General features: G+C 34.1%; 1 protein-coding gene across 3 annotated transcripts in view; it reads right to left on the bottom strand.

Annotated features, from left to right (window-relative positions):
* FARP1 (FERM, ARH/RhoGEF and pleckstrin domain protein 1) overlaps window positions 1-24,779 on the bottom strand; it is a 308,923-nt gene that overhangs the window by 70,533 nt on the left and 213,611 nt on the right. For 2 of the 3 annotated variants that reach the window (XM_031958582.1, XM_031958581.1), the window contains exons 7-13: window positions 20,605-20,719; window positions 11,357-11,504; window positions 8,643-8,738; window positions 6,122-6,285; window positions 5,409-5,477; window positions 3,047-3,134; window positions 1,242-1,482 (exon numbers count right to left, since the gene is read on the bottom strand). In XM_031958582.1, the coding sequence (XP_031814442.1) occupies window positions 1,242-1,482; window positions 3,047-3,134; window positions 5,409-5,477; window positions 6,122-6,285; window positions 8,643-8,738; window positions 11,357-11,504; window positions 20,605-20,719 (921 nt within the window). The remainder of the gene's footprint in view (window positions 1-1,241; window positions 1,483-3,046; window positions 3,135-5,408; window positions 5,478-6,121; window positions 6,286-8,642; window positions 8,739-11,356; window positions 11,505-20,604; window positions 20,720-24,779) is intronic. The other variant, XM_023500517.2, reaches the window with a different exon arrangement.

The following is a 24,779-nucleotide window of genomic DNA, read 5'->3' as shown; positions in this document are numbered from 1 at the left end:
ATGATCCATTATTGTCATTTCTTTCATCTACTTGGTCAAAAAAATATTGAAGAAAGCTATACTATAGAATCATTTGACTTTTTTTTTTCATTAATAACTTAAAAGTATCATGTATACTATCTAAAATTTTGTTCTTACAGAACTTTTTTTCTTTCTAATGGTGTGAAAAATGAATGAGTCATCAGAGTGGAGGCCCCAAGCTCAATTCAGGATCTGTGATCCCAGACTCTTAGTGGCTAAAAAAATGAACGTACCATCCTCATCATTAAGACACTCACACACAACCCCCTACTCCATTTCCTCATCAAGCTGTAGACTACCAAAGGAATGCTTGTTCCTAGGTAAGGGAGGGGAATTCAGCACAACAGGGTTACCAAACATGAGGGGCTGGTTGAAGGGGCTTACTATTTCAGGATCTGAATCACTCGATTCAGTCCCACTACTGGTGGAGCCCTCTGCTATTTGGATGGCTGCCATACGGTCTATCATACCACTGGCACACCCAACCTTCTTATTTGGACCAAGAACAGCTACGCCATTCGCCAATGCTTTGCCTTCTGAACAAGCCATTTTGTTAGCGAGCTCTCCCTTTCCATAGTTTTCTATCCTGCTTTCTTCCCTTGGGGTTGAGACTATGTGGCTAAGGATGAATGGATCTGTTTCTGATTTATTAAATGCACTAGAGACATTTTTTAAGTGTGGCTTCTGCAAAATAGGGGAATGGTTTCCATAATGAAGATGTCTGTTTGAGATAGTGTCCTCTTCCATGATTGTATTTCTATAGTCATGCCCATTTTCCGAGACATAGCCCTGAGATCCAGTTCTATCCCAACTCAAATTAGGACTTGATCCTCTGCTACTAGGAGACAATGGAATTGCAAGAGGGCTACGGTTACCAGATCCCCTAAACATTTCATCCACTAAGGAGCTATGTCTTTGAAGTCTGGGGCTCCCACTACTATAAAAGGTTATGTCTTCTAAATCATCATCAAGGTACTCTCTGGAAATGGCCTGGGAAGACTTCCAAGAGTTGGGGGACTCCCTGTGCCTAAGCTTATTCCAGTTTTCATCTCTAGAGAGCATATAAACACCACTGGTCAAATCACCCTCATGATTGTCATTTGTTGGGGAATGCGACTGAGTTACTGGTTCTCTTAGAAGGTCATATTCACTATCTACATCACTGCAGTCAATGAAAGGAATGGAGGTGCTGCTGCCCCGAGCAGCCCTCGATGCTGGACCTGTGCTTGGCTGCTGCGACTGAGGATTACTCGGCCGTGTTCTATCCTTAATGACCTCCTCCTCTTCCTCCATCATTGCCATCACAACACCATCAGCCCGTCCGCCATCCTTAGGGCTCTTTTTCAGAGAAGGGCTTCTGTGCTGCCCAGATTCCTCAGCAGAAATGTTCAGTTCTTTCCCTTGGTGACCACTTTGACCCCCCGGCGAATCAGCACCATCTCCATAAGTAAAACTTGAACTCTGTAGTGGAAAGGGAGGTAAGCAGTAAAATAGAAATAGGGAGAAGGAGAGAAAATAAGATTGGATTTGGACTTCTTGACTGATTTGTTTCCCAGAGTCCAAATGAATGAAATTTCATTAAAATTACATTTCTAGGAACTATTTGTTTTGTTTAATTTTTATTGAAGGGTAAGGCTAAACCTATGATTGATATGAAAAAGTGTCATTGTAGAAACTTCCTCTGTTGATGCAAACCAGTACTTACTCTGGTTACTGGAAGAAATAATAACAATAATGATGATGATGAAAAAACTCCTCTAGATAGCATTTAAATATAGTAATAATGATGCTTATCTTATAGACCCAACATTTAAAAGTTTTCAAAGTACTTTTACATATACTCTCATTTGGTCTTCAAAAAGCATTATGGGTAATAAGTATAAGTTCACAAAGAATATTTGAATATCACACAGAAAGAATTTAGGAACATGGAATTTTAATTTGAAAGGACCTCAGAATAATCTGGTTTACCCCACTCATTTTATAGATGAAGAGCCTGGAGTCTAGAAGGGTGAAGTGACTTTATGTGCCCACAATTTCATACTCTATGGGTAAAGCTGGTCTCCTGATATTCTATGCTTGATGCTCTTCCATATGTGAAACAGCATAAAGCTAGGTGCTAGACAAATGCTGGCCCCTGCTCTCCAAAAACATATACAAGATCTTATTTAGTGTTGGAAGTTTACATGAAACAAAGAAACCCTTATTCCTAAGTAGCTCTCGGGAACTCAGAGGCAATAAGAGAAGGGAATTTATCATAGACTTATAAAGACAAGTTAGCAACAACAACAAAAAAGAAAAACCTTAAAGAAAAAAATTACTTCTGTGCCTGAATTCTACATTTTTATACAATAGAATTCCTTAATGTTAATTTAAGCCTTAACAAAGTTCTTATTCACCATCAGGGAAAACTCAAAAGTCTTCCAGAAATTACCTCCAGGAAAATATGTTTTAGCCACTCTCAGAACAACACAATGATAAAGCCTCTTGTGGAGAATAGCAATTGCTGCCCTGTAAAATAAACCCTGGGAACTCATTTCTCAGTTTGATGCCAACTAGGGGTTATGACTTTGGCAACAAGCTGCAGTTACACCCGTCAGCTAGCATAACGGTTTCTAATCTTTTCAAGCAAATGAACCTGTTTAGCTGATGGAGACCTTAGCTCCAAGAACAGTCTTCTTTAAGTTTACCATTTAGTTAAATTTATGACATGGCAACCTTCTTCAGGGATTATATCACACATACAGCTGAACAGGAAATATCAAGTGGTTTGAATTCCATGGGACCCTATGGTAAAATTTGATTCAAGGTTAAGAAATAGTAGAAACTGATGGCCTAATGTTTGGACACGTATAATAGAATGATTCTATTCTAGCCTATACTTCAATGCTTTTGTACTAGAGCCTTTGCAACAATTGTTTTTAAAATTGCTAAAATTAAACAGGAAGAATAATGAAATTAAAATATTTAGCAATAACTAGAAGAAATTACTTCAATAATGAAAGGACAACATTGGATACTTAACACTATTACTGACTTGTTTTGGCACCTCTGAGTTCTGTTCGACAGGCTGAGCAGAGAGGCTTCTGATTGACTGAATCTTGCTGTGCTTCCTGGGGAAAAAAAATCACATCAGATAACTAAGTTATATAAAGTTTTTTTTTTCCCAATGAAAAAACATTGAGCACTTTCTTTAAAAAAAAAAAAAAAAAAAGCTGCACTGCCAACTCCTCAAAGTAGGATTTTATAATTTGTTTTGACTTTAGTCTTGTGTGACTTATAGTCTGCCTTTTCTCATCCATAGAATGTCTTATGAGTTACTTAAGTACGATTGAAGAGAAGGTCATAGTCAAATCAGTTTTAAGGATCATTACAAATTTTAGCAATACTTGGAACTTGCAAAGTCAATGGAGACAGAAAGAGAATTCTATGGAATCTGGCACACTCTGAGCTACAAGCTCCAGGATAACATTTTACAATTAGTTATGTGTATCTCATATATTTACTTTCTAGGTCAGCTTTATAAAACAGATAGTACTTATTTAATTCAGTACTTGAAATTCAAAGAAAAATAAGTAATTGCCTGCCAATTATAATGGATATCTATGAAAAAAAGATTTATCTTGGGAATCACTGCAATTATAAGCTCAATCAACGCAATGAAGTGGAACATAATTTTATCAGTAAACATCTCCCTTTACTTTTATGCTTCCTCTTAAAATAATGGAAATTTAGGAACAAAGAAATTTAGGAATTTGCAAACAAAGCAAATTACATAGATATCAAAAACTTGACGTTACTGCTAAAAATTGAATTGCAAGGTGTTTTCATGTTAAAAATGCCAAAAATGAATAAAGATCACTTATTGATGACTTGAAGACTCAGAAAAAATTCCTATGTCAGGATGAAAATGCTTTTCAAGGTGACTTATGAGAAGAACATGCATATTATATAAAATTAAACCTATAGCTTTTCTTGTATTAAAACATATATATATATACATACACATACACATTTTAAAAGTAATTAATAATTCAATCATTATTCTCATCTATTTTTAAATATTTTGTTACTTTTCTAACCATTTCTTTTTTTCCTTTTTTTCATGCTAAATTTTCTAATCCTATCTTCTCATGCATGACTTATCTAATTTACAAACTCATAAAAATTCATAAAGTATAAGGTCAACAAATATTTACTGTGTGCTTAGCCCCATGTAAGTATTTCCTTTCAATCCTTCATACTTAATTTTCTGTTTTGAATTTTTGTTCTCCCCTCTCCACACCTCCCCCGTGGGAGTCTTTCTCCTCTATTCTTAGATGAATAGCTCTCATTCCTTGCTTACTGCTCTTCGCCCGTTTCCTTCTCATATTCCTTTATATTGAGAGAGAAATATCCCCTGATTCCAAACTGATCCAATCATTCTGGAGAACAAGTTGGAACTATGCCAAAAGGCCCATAAAATTGTACATACCCTTTGACCCAACAATAACTCCACTAGTTTTATAATCTAAAGAGAATTTTTGAAAGGGGAGGAATAATCTATTTGTACAAAAATATTTATAGCAGCTCTTTGTGATGGCTAAAAATTGGAAATTGAGGGGATGCCCATCAACTGGGGAATTGCTGAACAAGTTGTGGTATAAGATTATGTGAAATATTATTCTGTACAAAATGATAAGCAGAATGAATTCAGGGAAAAAATCTGAAAAGACTAACATGAACTGATATAGAGTGAAATGAATAAAACTAGAAGAACACTGAATACAGTAATAGTAAGACTCTATGATGAACTGTGAATGACTTAGACTCTGCAAGATAATGATCTAAGACAATCCTAAAGGACTCATGATGAAAAATGCTAACTACTTCCAGAGAAATAACTATTGACTCTGAATACAGACCAAAGCATATTATTTTCCCTTTCTTCCTTATCTTTGTCCCTCCCTCTCTTCTTTGTTTCCTTCCTTTTCTCTTCTTTTTTGGAGTTTTCTTCCACAGAATTACTAATATGGAAATGTTTTACATGATTAAATATGTATAATGTCAGACTGCTTACCATCTTAAGGAGAGGAGGAAAGGAGAGATAGAATTTGGAACTCAAAATATTAGAAAATGTTAAAAATTGCTTTTATATGTAATTGGGGAGGGGGGAATATTTTTTTAAAAGATGTTTCTTCTGAGAAGACATTGAAAAAAATATGAAAGCAAGAGGAATTTACTTGCCTGAGATCAGTGTAAGGGATTGGAAGTATAGTTAAGTTGCAGCAAGTCTGTGATGGGACATAGAGCCTTCAGGGAAACAGACATTCTTGGCAGCAATGAAAGGTTACCTGGTGAGTGTATCATTGCCCTCAAATCAGAAATAGCATCAAAGTTTCTCTCACCTTTCAAATGGAACTTTCTTATGTCCTCCTTCTTTAACATAGTCAAGAACCTGCTTCTGAGTTCGACCACTAGGATAAAGACCACAATTATAGGAAGAGGGAGAAATATATATAACTGATAAACACAAAGATTTATTATCTTGTTTTTCTTTCTTCCAGAATAGTGAACTGTTACATTTGAAATAAACTTTTCAACGGGTCAGAAAAGAAAACAACAGAATCTCCTCCCTCCCAATCTTTGGAAATTCTGGGTTTGCCAAACCAACAGGGAGAAACAAACCCCCTTTCTGAAATCATTATTCATAAAAATTTTGTGTCTTCATTACTGCATAATTGTAGACATTGCCACTGTTGCATATTCTTTCTTTGAAGACAGGTAAATATGATAAGATACCCCAGATTTTAGAGAGATTATAATATTATTTTCACTTCTAGAAAGGTAGGTTGTTTACAGTTTTAAATCTAGTAGTGATAGCAAATCTGAAAGGGGATATATCAAGGGGCTTTGCTTTGAAAGCACAGGATTTCTATCACTTGAGCAATTCAAGTTTGCAAAGGTTAACGGGTTTCCTGTAGTGCCGTTACTACATAAAACAACAGCTATAGTAGCTGTAATTCTAACAATTCAGTCACAGAAGGAATTCAATTCAAGTAAATAGTTCAGAAGTGACAAAATGTGGTTATAAGTCTTGTAGGTAGAGCCTCTATCTTACCTGAACCTAAATGATGACCCTCTTGTGAAGAGAACTGGTTTGGGCTTTGGTTTAGGCTCTTCAAAAAGTCTGAAAAAGGCATGATGTTCCACACATATTTTCCAGAATGACTTACAGAAATCTCTACTGGCCATCAGGAACTCTAATGTGTCCTGGTACGAGCTCTAAAGAGAAAGAAAATTATGACTTTGTTTTTCTTCTATCATCTACAGAAAAGCTTACTGAGCTTCACAAAAAAAAGGAGATGGGAAAATAACAGGCCATATTCTATTTCAATTTTTGAATATGCTAGGGCAAACATTCCTTTTCAATGTTTGGCAAAGCTTTCTTGCCAGTGATGACCTAAATCATAATTCTGCATATACATTTAATTCTCCACACACTTAATCCTGCCCAGAAGAACTAACAAAGAAGGTCTGGCTTTTAGCAGGACTGATCAAATTTCTTTAATAGGATTCATAAACAAAATACACATACTTCATTTTCAATTTTGCTTAGACATGCCTTAGTACAGAAACTCTCTTGCAAAAAGCTTCAGTGGCTAAGGTTCATAAATTTTTCTTTCTTAGGTTTCATGCCAAAGTTGGGACATTATCTTATATTTCTTCAGCAAGTTTGTCAGACCTAAAGAAGGCATCAAGTACCATTCTGGAAAGGAAAATCATTTCCAGGGGAACCAAAATGTCATCTTAACAAGTTTAAGCTATCAAGTTTACATCTTTTGCTTCTTGAAATAGGATACAGTGATATTCTTTAAGCTCCTAACATATTCCTTTTACCATTTACTGTCCTTAACTTAAAGCCCATCCATCCATCCATCTATCAGATACATACACATACATATGTACATACATGTATGTGTATATGTACATATTTATTTGTTGTTGTTATTCACTTGTTTCAGCCCTGATTCCATTTGGAGTTTTCTTGGCAGAAATACTGGAATGGTTTGCCATTTCCTTCTTCAGTTCATTTTACACATGGAAAAATGAAGACACAGGGTAAAATGACTTGGCCAGGTGCACACAACTAATAAGTATACAAGGCCATATTTGAACTCAAGTGCTCCTGACTCCAGACCTAGTGTTCTTTCCATGGAGCCATTCAGCTGCCTATGTGTGTGTGTGTGTGTGTGTGTGTGTGTGTGTGTGTATGTATATATATACATATATGTATATATATATATATATATATATATATATATATATATATATATGTGTGTGTGTATATATACACACACATGTATATGTATATATGTCCACATGTCTGTCTTTCTATCTGGAACAAGTTTTTAAAATTCTTAAGAAATCCAAATTTTCACAGAGAATTTCCTGATACTCAACCCCGAAGAAATAGATTATATTTTAAAATTTCATTTTTAGTCAATTATTTGGAAATTAAAAGGGCATTTTTACAAAGAAAGAATACTACATATAGGACTAAGTAACCTGAAAACAGCCTATTTGACACATAATCAGTCTTTAGAATCAAATCATTTTTTGTTAACAGTTTTACTATGTTAAAACAAGGTTTATATTTAAAACAGATACAAGAAATGCATTTATTGTTTCCACAGTCCTAATCTTAACAGTAAAAAAATACTTCTTTTTTTCTCCCTAAAGAAGAAACATTTATCCCTGAAGAATTCTAGAGAATTCCTTGGTTTGAATTAATTCTACACTAGACTCAGGTAGGGAATAGTGGTCCATGGAATGCAAGCTTATAAGGCTTAAAATGGGGGAGATGGAGATAGGGATTCTAGTGAAAATAGCAAGGGCTTTAGCTAGGTAATAAGGATGATAGAAAGAAAGAGTTAAGTGGGACAGAAGAAACTTGAAATGGTATTTTCTGTTCTTCTGGATATCAGAAGTAGCTTTTTGTGGTTAATAACAGGTTGGAGCTCCAAGAGTGAAGCAATACACATAGATTTCTTGAATTTATAAAGAATCCATCACACCACTAACGTCACACATCCTATCTTTCTTTATGCAATTGCTAGTACCTTCTTTCTTTACCTTAGTAAAGATTTGTCATCCTTAATGACAAATTTAGAGGCCTAACGGATCTTAAAAGACATGGAGTTTAATCCTCTCTTTTTAAAAATGAAGACACTGAGGCTAAAAATAAAAATAAAAGGCTCTGTGACTTATGCAGAATCACATAACTGGAAAATGTATGTGAAATAAATCTAAGTTTTCCTGATTCTATCAACCACATGCTATTGTAACTTATAAAGTTGACAGTTAAGAAGCTACTTTCCCATTTGGAAGCATTTTTTAATTATGAAGACCTCCAACTCCAATTCATAAAAGCATCTTACACCAATTGTCAAAATCATTTCCACAAATTCAGTTAAATAAACTTTAATGAAATATACACTAGGAATAAGTCATTGTGCTCTTAGTAATAACTTTCAGTTCAAAACTAAACTCAAATTACCACAGACAGACCTTAAATATTTACTTCATTTGTACTGGGATAACCAAACTAGTCTTCCCCTAAACTTCCCTAACCCACTTACATTAGCATCAGGGCGCAGTTTGATGAGAAAACGTTTCCTTTTGAAGCTCAGCTTCCTCACTTTAGCCCAGTTAAAGGCATTGATCTTGGTAAAACCCTAAAAAAATACAAAACCATCTAATAAAACACATAGTCAAGTAGCAAAATCTAGAATATCTCCACAAATCATAAAAGAACATTAACACATTGACATACGCTAGTTTCTTAAGGATACAAGTCATTTCCCACAAAAATTGGTTAGGCTCTTGTGAATTATACCCTTAACAAAGCCTTAGAATATATCAGGATGAACTTGAGTTCTTTCATTCAATGAAACCAACCAACCACAGCTTGAGGTGGGGACTAGAAGCTCTGAAGACCTCATCAATGGTGATGATTATTAGTTTTATTGTGGAATTCATCTGATCCACTCAGAACTAATCCTTTGCTTAGGGCTTGCTTTCTAGCATTTGTTTTGCTTTCTTTTACCTAAATACAATGTCCATCATTAAATTGAAGCACACCAGAATTTATTATTGTCTTGAATTGACCGTGAACAATTGTTCATTGACTAGCGTGTCAGTTGAATTCTCAATGATACAACCAAGAATTAGGAACAAGTCTGATGTTTCCAGCATCGGAAAACACACATAAGTGAACTCTCAGATAGATGTACATTAGACCTAAAGTGTAGCCTGTAAGCCTTTTATATACTATTATATCTGTGACTTCTGCGAGTTTAGTAATTGAGTCATATTTGATAAGGAAACCATAGGAATTTAGTAGGTATAAACAAGAGAACAACAAATTCAAAATTATAGGGAAATATAAATAAGGGACTAGCAAGATGATTAACTTTATTATGTAGTACTTTTACATTGCTACTTAACTATGTAATTCCTAATATTCAAATTACTTAGAATGAAATGGAAGCAACTCAGTGATGCTATAAGGAATTCAACTTTCATATTTAAGAATTTGGAGAGAAATTTAAATTTTTTTCATTCTTTATAGTAGATTAGCATTACTTTGGATATTTAACAATTTATAGTATAAATACATTCACTTTTAAATTTATGAACTTATCAAGTGCTTCATTTACTTGTTGAAAAAAGGTTTTGCAACGTAAATCCCTCCTGCCAAAGATCATAAATACTACTTTATACAAACTACTACTTTATACAAAAAGAGACATTTCTTTGAATCCTCTTTGAAAAACTATCCCCATTGTTGGAGGGGATGCGGGAAAACTGGGACATTGATGCATTGTTGGTGGAGTTCTGAACGAATCCAATCATTCTGGAGAGTAGTTTGGAACTATGCTCAAAAAGTTATCAAACTGTGCATACCCTTTGATCCAGCAGTGTTACTACTGGGCTTATATCCCAAAGAGATCATAAAGAAGGGAAAGGGACTTGTATGTGCACGAATGTTTGTGGCAGCCCTCTTAGGAGTGACTAGAAACTGGAAACTTGAGTGGATGCCGGTCAGTTGGAGAATGGCTGAATAAATTGTGGTATATGAATATTATGGAATATTATTGTTCTGTAAGAAATGACCAACAGGATGATTTCAGAAAGGCCTGGAGAGACTTACACAAACTGATGCTGAGTGAAATGAGCAGGACCAGGAGATCATTATATACTTCAACAACAATACTATATGATGACCAGTTCTGATGGACCTGGCCATCCTCAGCAAGGAGATCAACCAAATCATTTCCAATGGAGCAGTAATGAACTGAACCAGCTACGTCCAGAGAAAGAACTCTGGGAGATGACTAAAAACCATTACATTGAATTCCCAATCCCTATATTTTTGCCCACCTGCATTTTTTAATTTCCTTCACAAGCTAATTGCACAATATTTCAGAGTCTGATTCTTTTTGTACAGCAAAATAACAGTTTGGTCATGTATACTTATTGTGTATCTAATTTATATTTTAATATATTTAACATCTACTGGTCAAACTGCCATCTGGGGGAGGGAGTGGGGGGTAAGAGGTGAAAAATTGGAACAAAAGGTTTGGCAATTGTTAATGCTGTAAGGTTACCCATATATATAACCTGTAAATAAAAGGCTATTAAATTTAAAAAAAAAAAGAAAAAAGAAAAACTATCCCCAAATAATCAGTTGGTTATTAATCCTCAAGGCACAATAGTAGAACAGTCATGTCCATTGCCATATGTTGATTTCAGCAAGGATTATAAATTTCTAGGCTTCCATTGCTCAAATAAATTCTTAATTGAGGGTTCCTTAATTATAAGCAAAAATGGTAATTAAACTGGATACAGGAATTAACTGAATAAAGGAATAGTGAAAGGAACTAGACATAATTTAATTAGCTAAGGAAATACTTTCTAGCAGCATAGGAGACTGATTCATAGTCTCTTTATATTTAAAAACTTAAGAGATTTGCCTATATCACTACTGCAAGATCATAGGAGTTTAAGTGACAGCAAATATGTATCAGAGGTAAGATATGAACTTAGGTTTTCCTAGCTCCAAAGTAGGCTTTCTTTCTCCTATGTCACCCTGGCTTCGAGCAAGAAAATAGAAAGAGGGTGGGGAGGGGGTGGTATACCTCTTTTCACTAAAAAGTAACAGTAGAAAGTGAATAACTTTCCTGTTCACTAATTTCAATAACTAACTAACCCAGAATTGAGTTCAAAGGCCCAATTTTCTTCCTCACCTCCTGGGTAAGGGATGTGAACAATATTCTGAAGTGGCTCTCACCTGAAATACTAGAATTCCTGTGTTAGCAACAGCCAGGTTGATCTTAGTACCTTCCCTGTCCTTCGCTGGGTGCAATCGGATTCCATACATCTCTAGCCGGCGTGCAATCTCCAGGAGCTGGAAATCTGATTCTGCTGGTGTTTGTCCCCTTATAAAACAAAAATTAAAAAGAAAGGGCAGAAGATCTGAATTCCCTATGTCTATTAATTTGGGATCAAGTGGCTTCTCTAGGGATATAAAGAAGCATTTCATCCAAACACTGAGGCTAGCTGATCAGATGATATCCAAACTTCCATTCATTCCTACCCAAAGTCTAGCAGCTGGAACAAAAGCTCTATTGCTCATGTAATTCAAAACCCAAAATGTCTACTTCAAATTCTGCCAATTTTTAGAATCTCAAAGAATTTCCTTTAAGGTTAAACAAAAGCAAAAAAAACCCCACAAAAACATTGTGTTAAAACAAGTTTTCAGTCATTTACAATAGATTAGCCCAGTAAGTCAAGTTCAAAACCATACTTTAGAAAACAAGGATTATAACGTCACCATGTCTTAAAAGCCTTATTTAAAAAACAAGACAGCAATAACAAAAAGAAAAGTCAGTGAATCCTCCATAATAGTAGGGTTGTGGGTCATGCCTAGACCTACCTTTTAGACTATATCATATGAGACTTTTTTTCAGGGCATATTGACCTGTTGCACAGTTTTTTGTTTTTATTTTGTTGATAACTCTGCAATAGAGTCATCCTATGCATGATCATTTCTATTTTCAAACTGATTTGCATTTACAAATAGCTTTTATATAACATTTAGTTCTCACAACTTAGCAGTTTAAGTGGACAGGTCAAGGATTATCATACTCCCATTTTACAAATGAATCACAAATTACAAACATTTCTTAAACTACAATGTACCAAGCACTGTTAGGGTGTTGGGGGAAAGGAAAGGAAACAATCCCTGCCCTCAAGGAATTTACATTTTATTGAGAAAATACATGCAATATAGCTACATATAAAATATTTACACAATGAATTCAAGAAACTGGAGATGGAAAAACAAAATGAAGGATCCGAAAAGGGATAAGACTAAAGTCTGGTGTGGATGAGACAATGATAACCAAAGGGAAAGGTGCTTCATTCTTATTTCTCTGCAAAAAACAGTGGCCTTAATACCAGAAAAAACAAAATTAAAAAAAAAATCATTGAAAGACAGCTCATAACTAAGATCAGTAAAGAGATTGTAAGAGATCAGCTTAATGAATTCAAACCATCAAACTCAGATGAACTATATGTGCCAGTCTTAAAAGAATGGGCAGATGAGACTGAAGAGTTATTGTTAATATTATTTGAAATAGCACAGAAAACAAGAGAAGTATCACAAAGACTGAAGACTGTAGTTGCCTCAGCTTTCAAAAAAAGAGAAAAGAGAAAAGTCAACAAACTATAACCTAATGACTTTGATCTACAATTCCAGGGAAAATTATAAAACAGAATTTTTAATTAAAAAGATGGCTGACAAGCCTCTGGGTGGGGAAGTATTGTCTAAAAAGATAGGATGACTCTACTAAGAACAATTCATTCTTTTCCTTTGTAGATAAGACATGTACTAAAAACTAGTACATGAGGTGAATATTTTTAACACCTAGATTTTAGCAAACTTTGATAAAGTGCCTCATACTATTCTTTTAGACAATATGGAGACACAGACATTAGATACAATTAGAGGATTAATTGTTTGAATATTTAAGCTCAAAGAGGTTTAATTAATGGTTCAATATTAACATGGCAGGAAGCTTCAAGTGGAGCTTCTTCCCTTATGAATTGTGCTTGACCCTTTGCTATGTATTATTTTTAAATCCATAACATGCATAAATGCAGAGTTGGCACTAATGTGGAAGAGACTGCTAAAACACTGGAGACAAAGTAAGGATCCAAAACAATTTTGTCAGACTAGAGCATTGTGTTGGATCTTAAGAAGATGATAGTACATCATAGATAGGGTAAGTAGGGCATTTGGGTACAAAAAATCAATTTCACAAGTATAAGAGGGGAAAGCATGTTATATAGTAGACCTAAAAAAGAGCTGGCATTTTTAGTGGCCTGCATGCTCAAAGTCAAAATTATAATATGACAGTTAAAAATAAATGGCATTTTATACTGCATTACAAGGGGCAAATCTTTCAGGAAGAGGGAGGTGATTATTTCACTGTACTGTGATCTGCTAAGATCTAATCTAGAATACTATGTTCAGTTCTAAGTACTACAGTTTATAAATGACATTCATAAGTTTGAGAATGTCTCAAAGAAGGGAATTAGGAAGGTGGAGGTATTTGAGTGCACGTGATATAAAGATATATTGGTGACATGAGCCCATGTCATATGAAAGGAACTAAGCTTAATTACTAGAGAAAGCCAACAGAAAAATATAATCACTATCTTTAAGTATACTAAGAGTTATCACATGGAAGAGGAATTTTGATTTGTTCTTTTTTTGATCACAGAAAGCAGAAACAGGATCAATGGAAGATAATTTTTAGGCTTGATTTTAGGAAATATTTCTTAACAATTAGAGTTGTCCCAGAATATAATTTCTTCCCTCAAGACATGATAGATCTAGCTTCTTGGTGATGTTGGTTGATGATGGTGAAGTACAGGCTGCAATATGAGTTGACTATGCAAGGTAGGGGAATTCCTTTATGCATTGGACCAAATGACCACTGAGGAAACTCCAAATCACAAATTTTGTAATCCTGTGATTCTGGTAGTGAACTAGGAGAAGGAGGTACTGAAAACTCAAGATAAGAGAAGTCAAATGACTTTAAATGACTTTGTAGAGAATAACTGGTGTTAAAGTTGAGTTCAATTCTTTTGACTTCATATGTATTGCTTCTTCACGTATATACTGTTCATTCAACTGATAAAAAGTTTTCCATTAATGCAATCATCTCAATTAGCACTGATTAAAAGTAACTATTATGATATATAAAATACTTATGTTTCAATTGGAAATATCATATGACATAATAACTGAGTTCAAAGTCAATTTTGTGAACATTTTTGGAGCCTAGACCAAGCTAAGAATCTAAAAACAAGCCAGTATTCTCTTCAAGACCAACATGAGATTACTCAGTTTTTAAAATATACAATGAGTTCATTTGCTCAAAAAGTTATCAAACTGTGCATATCCTTTGACCCAGCAGTGTTTCCACTGAGTTTATATCCCAAAGAGATCTTAAAGGAGGGAAAGGGACCCACATGTGCAAAAATGTTTGTGGCAGGTCTCTTTGTAGTGGCCAGAAACTGGAAACTGAGTGGATGCCCATTAATGGGAGAATGGCTGAGTAAATTGTGGTATATGAATATTATGGAATATTATTGTTCTGTAAGAAATGATCGACAGGATGATTTCAGAGAGATCTGGAGAGACTTACATGAACTGATGCTGAGTGAAATGAGCAGAATCAGATGATTATACATAGCAGCATCAATATTATAGGATGATCAATTCTGATGAACGTGACTCTCTTTAACAATAGATGATTCAACCAAGTTCCAATTGTTCAGTGATGAAGAAAGCCATTTACACCCAGAAAGAGGACTGTGGGAACTGAGTGTGGTTCACAGCATAGCATTTTCACTCTTTTTGTTGTTTGCTTGCATTTTATTTTGCTTCTCTTTTTGTGTGTGTGTGGCATGATAATTGTATAAATATGTATACATATATTGGATTTAATATATATATTTTACCATATTTAACACATATCATATTACTTGCTATCTAGGGGAGGGTGTGTGGGAAGGGGGGGAATTGGAAAACAGCATTTTGCAAGGGCTAATGTTGAAGAACTGTCCATATATACATTTTGAAAAATAAAAAAAACTTTAATAAAAAATACATATAATCAGTTCAGGACTCAAATCTCTTAAATGGAAATGGGGAAGAAGGAAGGATGCAGAAAAGAAAAAAAGGTAGTGACACAGGAACCATTATTTCCCTAAGGTTTTGGCTTCTAGTGAATGTTCTGTTGACTTTTTGTTTTAATGATTGTAAATATAAATTTCAGATTATGCAGATAATGTCATTCAAATTTGCTTAAAAGATTATGTATAAGAAGCAGTTAGGTGGTGCAGTGGATAGAGCACCAGCCCTGAAGTCAGGAAGATCTGAGTTCAAGTCTGACCTCAGAGACACGTCCTAGCTCTGTGACCCGGGGCAAGTCATTTGACCCCATTTGCCTCAGGAAAAAAAATAAGGCATCATACAAAAATGAAAAGGACAGAGTAGACATTTTCATGGAGTTTATAGTCTGAGAGAAAGGATAAGATTTTTTTATAGATCAATAGTTTGAATGTAGGCTCAAAGCAGCTTCTTAATTTGATAGATTTTAATGTATTAGAAGAGTCTTTAAAAGTTACTTAGGCCATTTTCCTTCTATCATAGCTCTAGCCATATTTAAAATCCATTGGCAGAAAACTCATTACTTCAAGAGGAATCCAATGTAAGTATCTGATACTTTTACCAGTATGCCCATTCCTCCCATTTAATATAAACTGCTACCCCTTTAAAACTTAGTAGATTTTTTTTTTGGTGAATTATTAAAATGCAGCAAGAACCACAATGATCAGAATTGATCACTGCATAATCTTCTTGCTGCTGTGCATAATGATTTCCTGGTTCTGCTCATTTCACTTAGCTTCAGTTCATGTAAGTCTCTCTTCAGACCTCTCTGAAATAATTCTGCTAATCATTTCTAATAGAACAATAATATTCCATAACATTCATATGCCATAACTTATTCAGCCATTCTCCAACTGATGAGCAATCCTTTCCCTCCTTTATGATCTTTTTGGGATAAAAGCACAGTAGAACACTGGATAAAAGGATATACACAGTTTGATAGCCTTTTGGACATAGTTCCAAATTGCTCTTCAGATGGTTGGATCTGTTCACAACCCTACTAACAATGTATCAGTGTCCCAGTTTTCCCACATCCTCTCCAACATTTGTCATTATCTTTTCCTGTCATCTTCGTCAATCTAAGAGGAATAAAGTGGTACTTCAGAGTTGCCTTAATTTGCATTTCTCTGATCGATAGTGATTTAGAAAACCTTTTCATATGACTGGAAATGGTTTCAATTTTTTTCATCTGAAAATTGTTTGTTCATATTCTTTGATCACTTATCAATTGGAATTCTCCCCATTTTAAAGATAAAGAAGTTGAGAGACCTAAAGACTTCTCTGCTGACACAAATCTAGTTCTGATTTCCACTTTCAAGTGGCTCCTTCAAGCTTATCTAAACTGGCCTTCACATGACAGATATATAGTGCCACATCAGATCTGTGCTTAAAGCTTCTCAATCTCGGTAGACCCTTCCAGAGTTATTAAACACTTTCAGAGTTATTTAAGTCTTGCTATTACTAACTTTTGGGAACTGAGTATGATCTCTATGCCAGAAAGAAGCACAGGAATAAGACAAATGGTATTGGATATCTCCTTATACAGAGTCAAAATTTGCTTCCCTCTTAAATGCTATGCATAGTCTTAGTTTTCTCTTTTGAAACTCTATAAAATAATCTCATCTCATTTCTATTTGACAGTATTCTCTCCTATTTCTTTTATTTTATAAGTTAAACAGATACAATTACTTGAAAGGATCCTCTTATGATGCAAATTTTAAATTTTTTTTTTAATTTTAGGAAAGCAATTTATTTAGATTTAAAAAATACCACATTACAGAGAGTATCCTAGGTCTGGTGCCATCCACTGTCTTCTGAGCCCCCACCATTAAAAAAAAAACAAAAAGTAAAAATAAATGAACATACCTCATATATATTTTTAAATATATATGCCCAGAAGTGAAGACAATGTCTCAAATATGGTCTGGCCAGAACAGCATACTACAGAGTAAGACTGAGTTAACTCTTTTGGCCCTTGTGTCACACTATTGACTATTGACTGTTTATGGTCTACCGAATTCCATATATCTTTTTCCACATAAACTAAATAGGTAACCCTCTTTTAATTTACACTATGATGATTGATTTTTAGAAACCCAAGTACCTGATTATATACATATCACTATTAAACCTAATGGAGATATTTGGTTTCTAGTATACATTTCTCCACTGAGAGAGAACATGCAATTAACCAACACAAATTTCCATTTGGTAATTATGTTTTTTTAATAGAAATGACAAAATGGGCTTTCTGGATTTTTAAACCAGCCCCTTAAGAAATTGTTCATCCAAATCCAACCATTTTGGAGAGTAGTTTGGAATTATGCTCAAAAAGTTATCAAACTGTGCATACCCTTTGATCCAGCAGTGTTACTACTGGGCTTATATCCCAAAGAGATTATAAAGAAGGGAAAGGGACCTGTATGTGCACGAATATTTGTGGCAGCCCTTTTTGTAGTGGCTAGAAACTGGAAACTGAATGGATGTCCATCAGTTGGCGAATGGCTGAATAAATTGTGATATATGAATATTATGGAATATTACTGTTCTGTAAGAAATGACCAACAGGATGATTTCAGAAAGGCCTGGAGAGACTTACACGAACTGATGCTGAGTGAAATGAGTAGGACCAGGAGATCATTATATACTTCAACAACAATACTATATGATGACCAGTTCTGATGGACCTGGCCATCCTCAGCAACGAGATCAACCAAATCTATTCCAATGGAGCAGTAATGAACTGAACCAGCTACGCCCAGAGAAAGAACTCTGGGAGATGACTAAAAACCATTACATTGAATTCCCAATCCCTATATTTATGCCCACCTGCATTTTTGACTTCCTTCACAAGCTAATTGTACAATATTTCAGAGTCTGATTCTTTTTATACAGCAAAATAACGTTTTGGTCATGTATACTTATTGTGTATCTAATTTATATTTTAATATATTTAACATCTACTGGTCATCCTGCCATCTGGGGGAGGGGTGGGGGGGTAAGAGGTGAAAAATTGGAACAAGAGGTTTGGCAATTGTTAACGCTGTAAAGTTACCCATGCATATAACCTGTAAATAAAAGGCTATTAAATTTAAAAAAAAAAAAAAAAAAGAAAGAAATTGTTCATCATGAGTCAATTTTTCCCAGGGTCTAATAATCCCTGGAAGTGGAGAACTGCGTTATGTTTCAGAATTCAATCAATATTTACTGATTGGGATATACAGAATCTATGACCAAATATTAGAGGGGTAAAAAAAAAAGGAAAAATATCTTTCTTGTCAATCAATTTAGATTATATATTGCTAAAATAAAATCTGGTTACCCCATCAAGCTATCAAACTAGCTCCTTCCTTCCTTTCATTTCCAAACTTCTAGAAAGTACGTTATGCTCTTTGTTTCTACTCTGTCTTTCATTCTTTGAGTCCTCAGTATCTGACTTCTTCCCTTACTCCCTCTCAAGTACCTCTTAATCACCAAAGCCTTTGTTCTCAACTCCTTCACCCAGTTGATCACTCCACATACCTTAAAATTCTCTTTTCCTTTGCCTTCCATGATATTTCATTCTTCTTGTTTTTCCATGATTGCCCTTTTCCATCATACTTTGCATGTTGGTGTTCATGGAGTCAGATACCTGGACTCAAAACCTGGCTTCATCACTTAATCACCTGCATAACCCTGAAAATATTATTTAAGCTCTCTGGTCTTAATATTCTCATCTGTACAATGAAGGATTTGGAATAGGTCTTTTCCAGTATTAAATTAATTATGCTATAATATTCTCCTTTTAGTCCTCTATATGTAGACATTCCCTAAGGCTGTCTTCTTCACCATCTTCTCTTATTTTCCTTTACAATTTTTCTGTAAACTTTCATAGTGTCATTTAACATCTTTATGTACACAATTTTGAAAAACTATGCATCTTATACTAATCTCTCATTTCAAAAACATACCTACATTTTTAACATTATGGGTGTTTCCATATGAATGCCCCCATCTAAAATTCATAGTGTCAAAAGCTGAAGCCATCACATCCTCCCTTTTAAAATCTGCCCTCTACTACCATTTTTTTTTTCATGAAGACATTCTTCAGCCATTCAAATGCCCTTCTTTTTTGTCCTGTATATCTTATCAGTCACCATCTTTTCTAGACTTTTTCTTTAGAAATATGATGAGTGAACATCATCTTAACAACTAATGCCGTGCTAATGGCAAATGTTGCATTAAGAAATCAACAATGAACTTCTGCAGCTCTTTCACATACCCAAAATACTATAATAATAAAATAAGGAAGAAAATTAAAAACAAGTTTGTATTTTATTATTTCTATTAAGTGAGCAGGTCTTACTAGCCAGAATAACTTTTTTATGGAACTGATGATGGACTAGGTGTCTATATCTAAGGATCAAGTTATACACCAACAATTTGCAGGGCAGAGAGAATATTTCTGGCTGTGAGGATAAGAGTAGAAATTAAATTGCAATGGGTTGGAGGGTAAATGGATATTGAGGAAATGGAAGAAGCAAGTATTTACTGTTGTTTCTAAAAGTTTGGTTTTGTTTAAAAAAAAAAGTGATAGGATAACTTAAAAGGTTAACAACATGAAGGAAAGAGGTTTTTTTTTTAATTTTGTCTTTTTAGGATGGAGAAGTCATAAGCATATTCATTCAGAGAGAAGGGAATAAGTCAATGGAAATGGAAAAATAAGAAATAAAGCAAAAGATAGGGGAAGATTAATTGATCAAAATGGGGAAACTGTTGGGATTTAAATTAGAGCTTCTGATAAGGAGGAGTGAAACTACTTATTACTCTGGGATGAGTTTAGTAGAGAATGAGAGATGACAGAAGTTCTGAGCTGTAGAGAAATGAAGCAAAGGGAGCACAGTGCCTTGCACACATACATAGATGCTTTTCCTTTTCCCCTAACCTTTCCCCTATATTGGATAGATTGATATCTCAATATCCCAATAGTGTAGATGAGACTGCATGCTGATAATGAGAAAACAAAGGGTGGAAGGTTTCATCTGAAATAAAAAGTGTGTTAGAAATGAAATTCTGAACCATGAAACTGTTATCTATTATAATATAGCTCACATCATTACAATTCTTTCCTAGGAGATCTTAAAAAAAATTTTTTAAACAAACAAAACTCCAAAAAAGCATCCAGAACATTTTAAGAGGATTAATTTCTCAAGATGAAGATGGTAAGGAATTGGCTTCTCTAGTTCCCTTCCTGTATTATACTATGTTAAAGAAATGAATAAGAAGAAAACATAAGCAAAAGTAGTGAGACTTACATGTGGTTGTGGTGAAATTCCACAATTTTGTCTTCTAGTGCATCTTGCTGAGGTATGTACTTGTTCTTTGCTAAGTGTTCCCGATCTACTGTTTCATCAAAATCCCCAATCTCAGCTAACAAATAAAGAAAAAAACAAAGGTAGGTCACATTTATCTGTCACTTGAGTTGTTCTGAATTATTAGAAACATAGCTGCCACACATAATGGCTTTTGTCTGCTACTACAACTTAATTATAGATGCTTTTCTGCAGTGTACATTGATTTTTTTTTTAAAGTGAGTGACCAGACTGATCTATGAAGAGCCTTCTAACAGATCATGCAGTACCAAATTCTCTTTCATTCGTTTTTGTCTTAGAAATTATTAAAATTTGAAAAATCTATGGATGTTTCCATTAAATTTTTAGTACTATGTAAATACATGATTGTATATATTATATATTAATGCACATATGTTACTATATATAACTACACATAAATATACCAGTACGTATTTATATTACATGCATATAGACACATTCACATAATTTACAATTAAGTTACACATGTATACGTATCTTTAATACATATTTTCCAAGGACTAGATGTTAGTTAAAAGAAAAATTCAAAATATAGTATTCTCTTCAGCAATCTCTGCAACTTGGGTGTTTGATATTGTCCTTTCTAGACACATCACTCCATAATTCTAATCTCCTACATTCTTGGAAATGCATCATCTACATCTCAGTCTCACCTTTAGAATTGTAAAAACTCCATGGAAATCTAAGAATTTGTATACTACATATTTCAGGGAGCTTCTAAAGATAACCTAATTACATAGAAAAATGAAATACTTTATATTCTTCATCTGTAAAATGAGAATACTGACTATCTGATCTCAAAAGGCTCATTTTTGCTATGGAATTCTATGAAAGGAGTTTATGTGGTAATAAATGGGTAAAGAAAAAAGGCTATTTTTTGAAAGACAATTTATAAAAGCTTTGATTACTGTTCTTTGACTTCTAAAACAAAAATTGCTGGACAGAATAGTCTCAAATTAACTTGACCATAACATAATATTAAATTTGTTATAATACAGAAATTAAAAGTATACTATTTAAGAACATGACTGTCACAGGTTAAAACTTGGCCTTCTGTGCATTTTCTTCCTGTGTCATGTTCTTTAGAAAGACTTAATAAGAAATTGCATTATTGACTGAGACCCATCTGTCACAGTTCCATGGATTAAATGTGTCACTAGTTGCTTTTGACACATCTTTTGGGTCTTGTTGAACTAGACTGAATGTCACTTTGGGGGCCATTTACCTCTTGTAATCACACAAAACATAGCATGAATGCTGCTTCTGCTAAGCCAACAATCATATGTTCACCCCTGTCATGCCTGCTTGTTTTATACAGGATAGCAGCTACTGATATTGCAAGCAGCTACAGAGCCATTTACTATATTCATCTCCTTCCTTCTCTTGTGACAGAAAGGTCAACAACATCATCCAATTTCCTCATTTTCAGATACATGTCTTGATTTCTTGAATAGCTCTTCCCTTAAATAGACTGAAATTGTCATTGGGGAAACCAAAACCCTCTTAAAATTTCCATCACAGACAAAGTACTGAAATAGAAAATAATTACTAGATCATATCTGTCATCCTAAGTTGGTTACCTTAGCCATTATAGTACCTTTGCTTCATCATCATATTCTCTCTTTTCCTAAGAGGAGAACTCAAGAGAGAATGCAGTGTACAGCTCATCACAGATTTCCAGTGAATTTCTACCAAGTATTTAATTTTCATGGACTGTATAAATTGCTTTTTTTTTTTCTAAATTGAGCAGGCACACAATAAAGAATCCCAATTGTTTTCTTGTCTCAGCTGGATGAATAACTCTTTGTAATTCTCATCCCTCTCAGGAACATTTGTCCTTCATAAACCATCTAAAAGAGCCTTCAGCATTTTTCTGACTACTAAACTCATTTTTTTAATCTCAGTTTTCCCTCCTTGAATTTTCCTCAGAAATTTTCCTACATAGTCTTTTTTGATCATTCAACAAACATTTATGGAAAGTACCTATTATGTATAAGTTTTGGAATACAAACAGCAAAAAGTGACATTTCCTAACTAGGAATTAGCTTGTTTTTTTGTTTTCTACACATATATGGACAATGTGTCCTTTAGTTGTTTCAATCGTGTGTAACTTTTCTTGAGCCTTTTTGTGGTTTATTTGGCAAAGATACTGAAGTGGTTTGCCATTTCTTTCTACAGCTTATTTTATAGATGAAGAAACTGAGGGAAATAGGGTTAAGTAATTTATTCAAGGTCACACAGCTAGATTGAAACTTAGGATGATAAGTTTTTCTGACTTCAGGCTGGCTACTCTACCCACTTTGCCACTTAATTGCTCTATATAAACAAAAGAAAGTCTTTTCTACTGAAATATCCTAACTAAAAATTTATAATATATGATATGCTACACATATTGTCTTTTAATATTGATAAGAATGTTCTACTTTTTTGCTGCCCTAAGTCTTCATAAAATTAGGTTTTGCTAAAGGAGATATTTTCATAAGTACACTTTTAGAAAATCATTTTGTTTCAGATAACTCAAAGGTTAAGAAGAAGAATACAGGAAGAAATTAACTCATCAATACCTCAGCTTACTCCTATTTCACTATTTACATCATTATTTCTCTAATAGCAAAATTCTTCTAATAGCAAAAATTCTATTTAACAGATGTAAAAATCAGACTTTACTGAAATTCAGACCCTAAATATTACAGAAAAGATACCACAATCACACAGTCTAGAAAATGATTTCATTATATAGAAGGAAACAGGTGAAGGGGATATAGAAATTTTAGTCACCTATATAAGAGTATCAATGAAAACCATTTATTAAGAATCTATTATTATGTTTATTGCTAGGGATTTAATGTAAAAAATAAATAATTTCTGCTCCCAAGAAACTCATTCTATCAGAGAAAACAATATGTATACATACTAAATCGATGACAAGCACATACAAAGTAAGTATAAAATCTATTTGGATGGAGAAAATAGATATGGAGATCAAGAAAAGCTTCAAATACAACTTTTAAATTTTTTCCACACATGACCTCTTCACTCCTGAGAAATTTTTACATGGCCCCAGGTCTATAGGTATATAAAATAAGTATACAAATCAAACATCTATTTATAATAAATCATACTTTTCCAATTACCATATTTAGTTATGACCCATTATATGGGCTTATGAATCACATGTAAAGAAACTAGAATGTAGAAGATGGTATTTCTGATCTAATAAGCTTTGTAGGAAGTTAGGCAATCTAAGAAGTTGCAGTGAGGGATGGAGTGCCAGTTAGCCATTTCTGCCTATATACTAGTATATATAGAGTAAAGGAGGAATGTTATGTGTGAAGGACAGCAAATGGGCCAGTTTGACTAAGCTAGGGAGTGTGTGTAAAGGCAAATAAGAGATTATAAAGCTAGAAAGGTAAATTAAAATTAGATTGTAAGGGATATTAAAGGCCAGAGAAGTTTGTATTGTACCCCACAGGCAATAGAGAGCTAGTAGAGTTTATTAAGCAGGGAAATGACATGTTCAGATTTGTGCTTTAAGGGGAAGGAGGGTGGGAAAGAAGGAGGGAGGGAGAGGGAGTGGAAGAGGAGGAGGGAGAGGGAAGAGTACTTCAGCACCTTTATACTGGAGGTAGGAGAGAATATCAGTGCAAAATAATCATATAACTATTGCAGTAAAACTGAATTAAGTAGAAGACATGCAAATAGTGAGAAGGGGATGATAAATGTGAGAGAAGTGGCACAAGAAAACTTGGCAAGACTTGGCAATTGATTTGATAAACTGGAATGAGAAAGAATGAATAGTTGAGAAGGACTTCACGTCTATAAATGTGGTAATTGGAAGGATGATGGTTATTGTTGGCACAAATAGGTAAGTTTGGGAGACGGAATCAACATGGCTGAATAAAAGCAGGGATCTGCCCAAGCTTTCCCCCCAAATTCTCCAAATATCTTAAATTCTAATAATTAATTCTTATTAGAATTAATTTTAATTCTAATAAGAAATAATTCTAATAATTCTAAACAAATTTTAGAGCATCATAACCCCCCAAAATATGGAGTAAAACAGTTTTCCAGCTGAAGACAACTTAGAAAATCAGCAG

Source organism: Sarcophilus harrisii, chromosome 3, assembly GCF_902635505.1.
Source record: "Sarcophilus harrisii chromosome 3, mSarHar1.11, whole genome shotgun sequence".
NCBI classification, from domain to species: Eukaryota; Metazoa; Chordata; class Mammalia; order Dasyuromorphia; family Dasyuridae; genus Sarcophilus; species Sarcophilus harrisii.
This window is presented reverse-complemented; position numbering and strand designations above follow the sequence as displayed.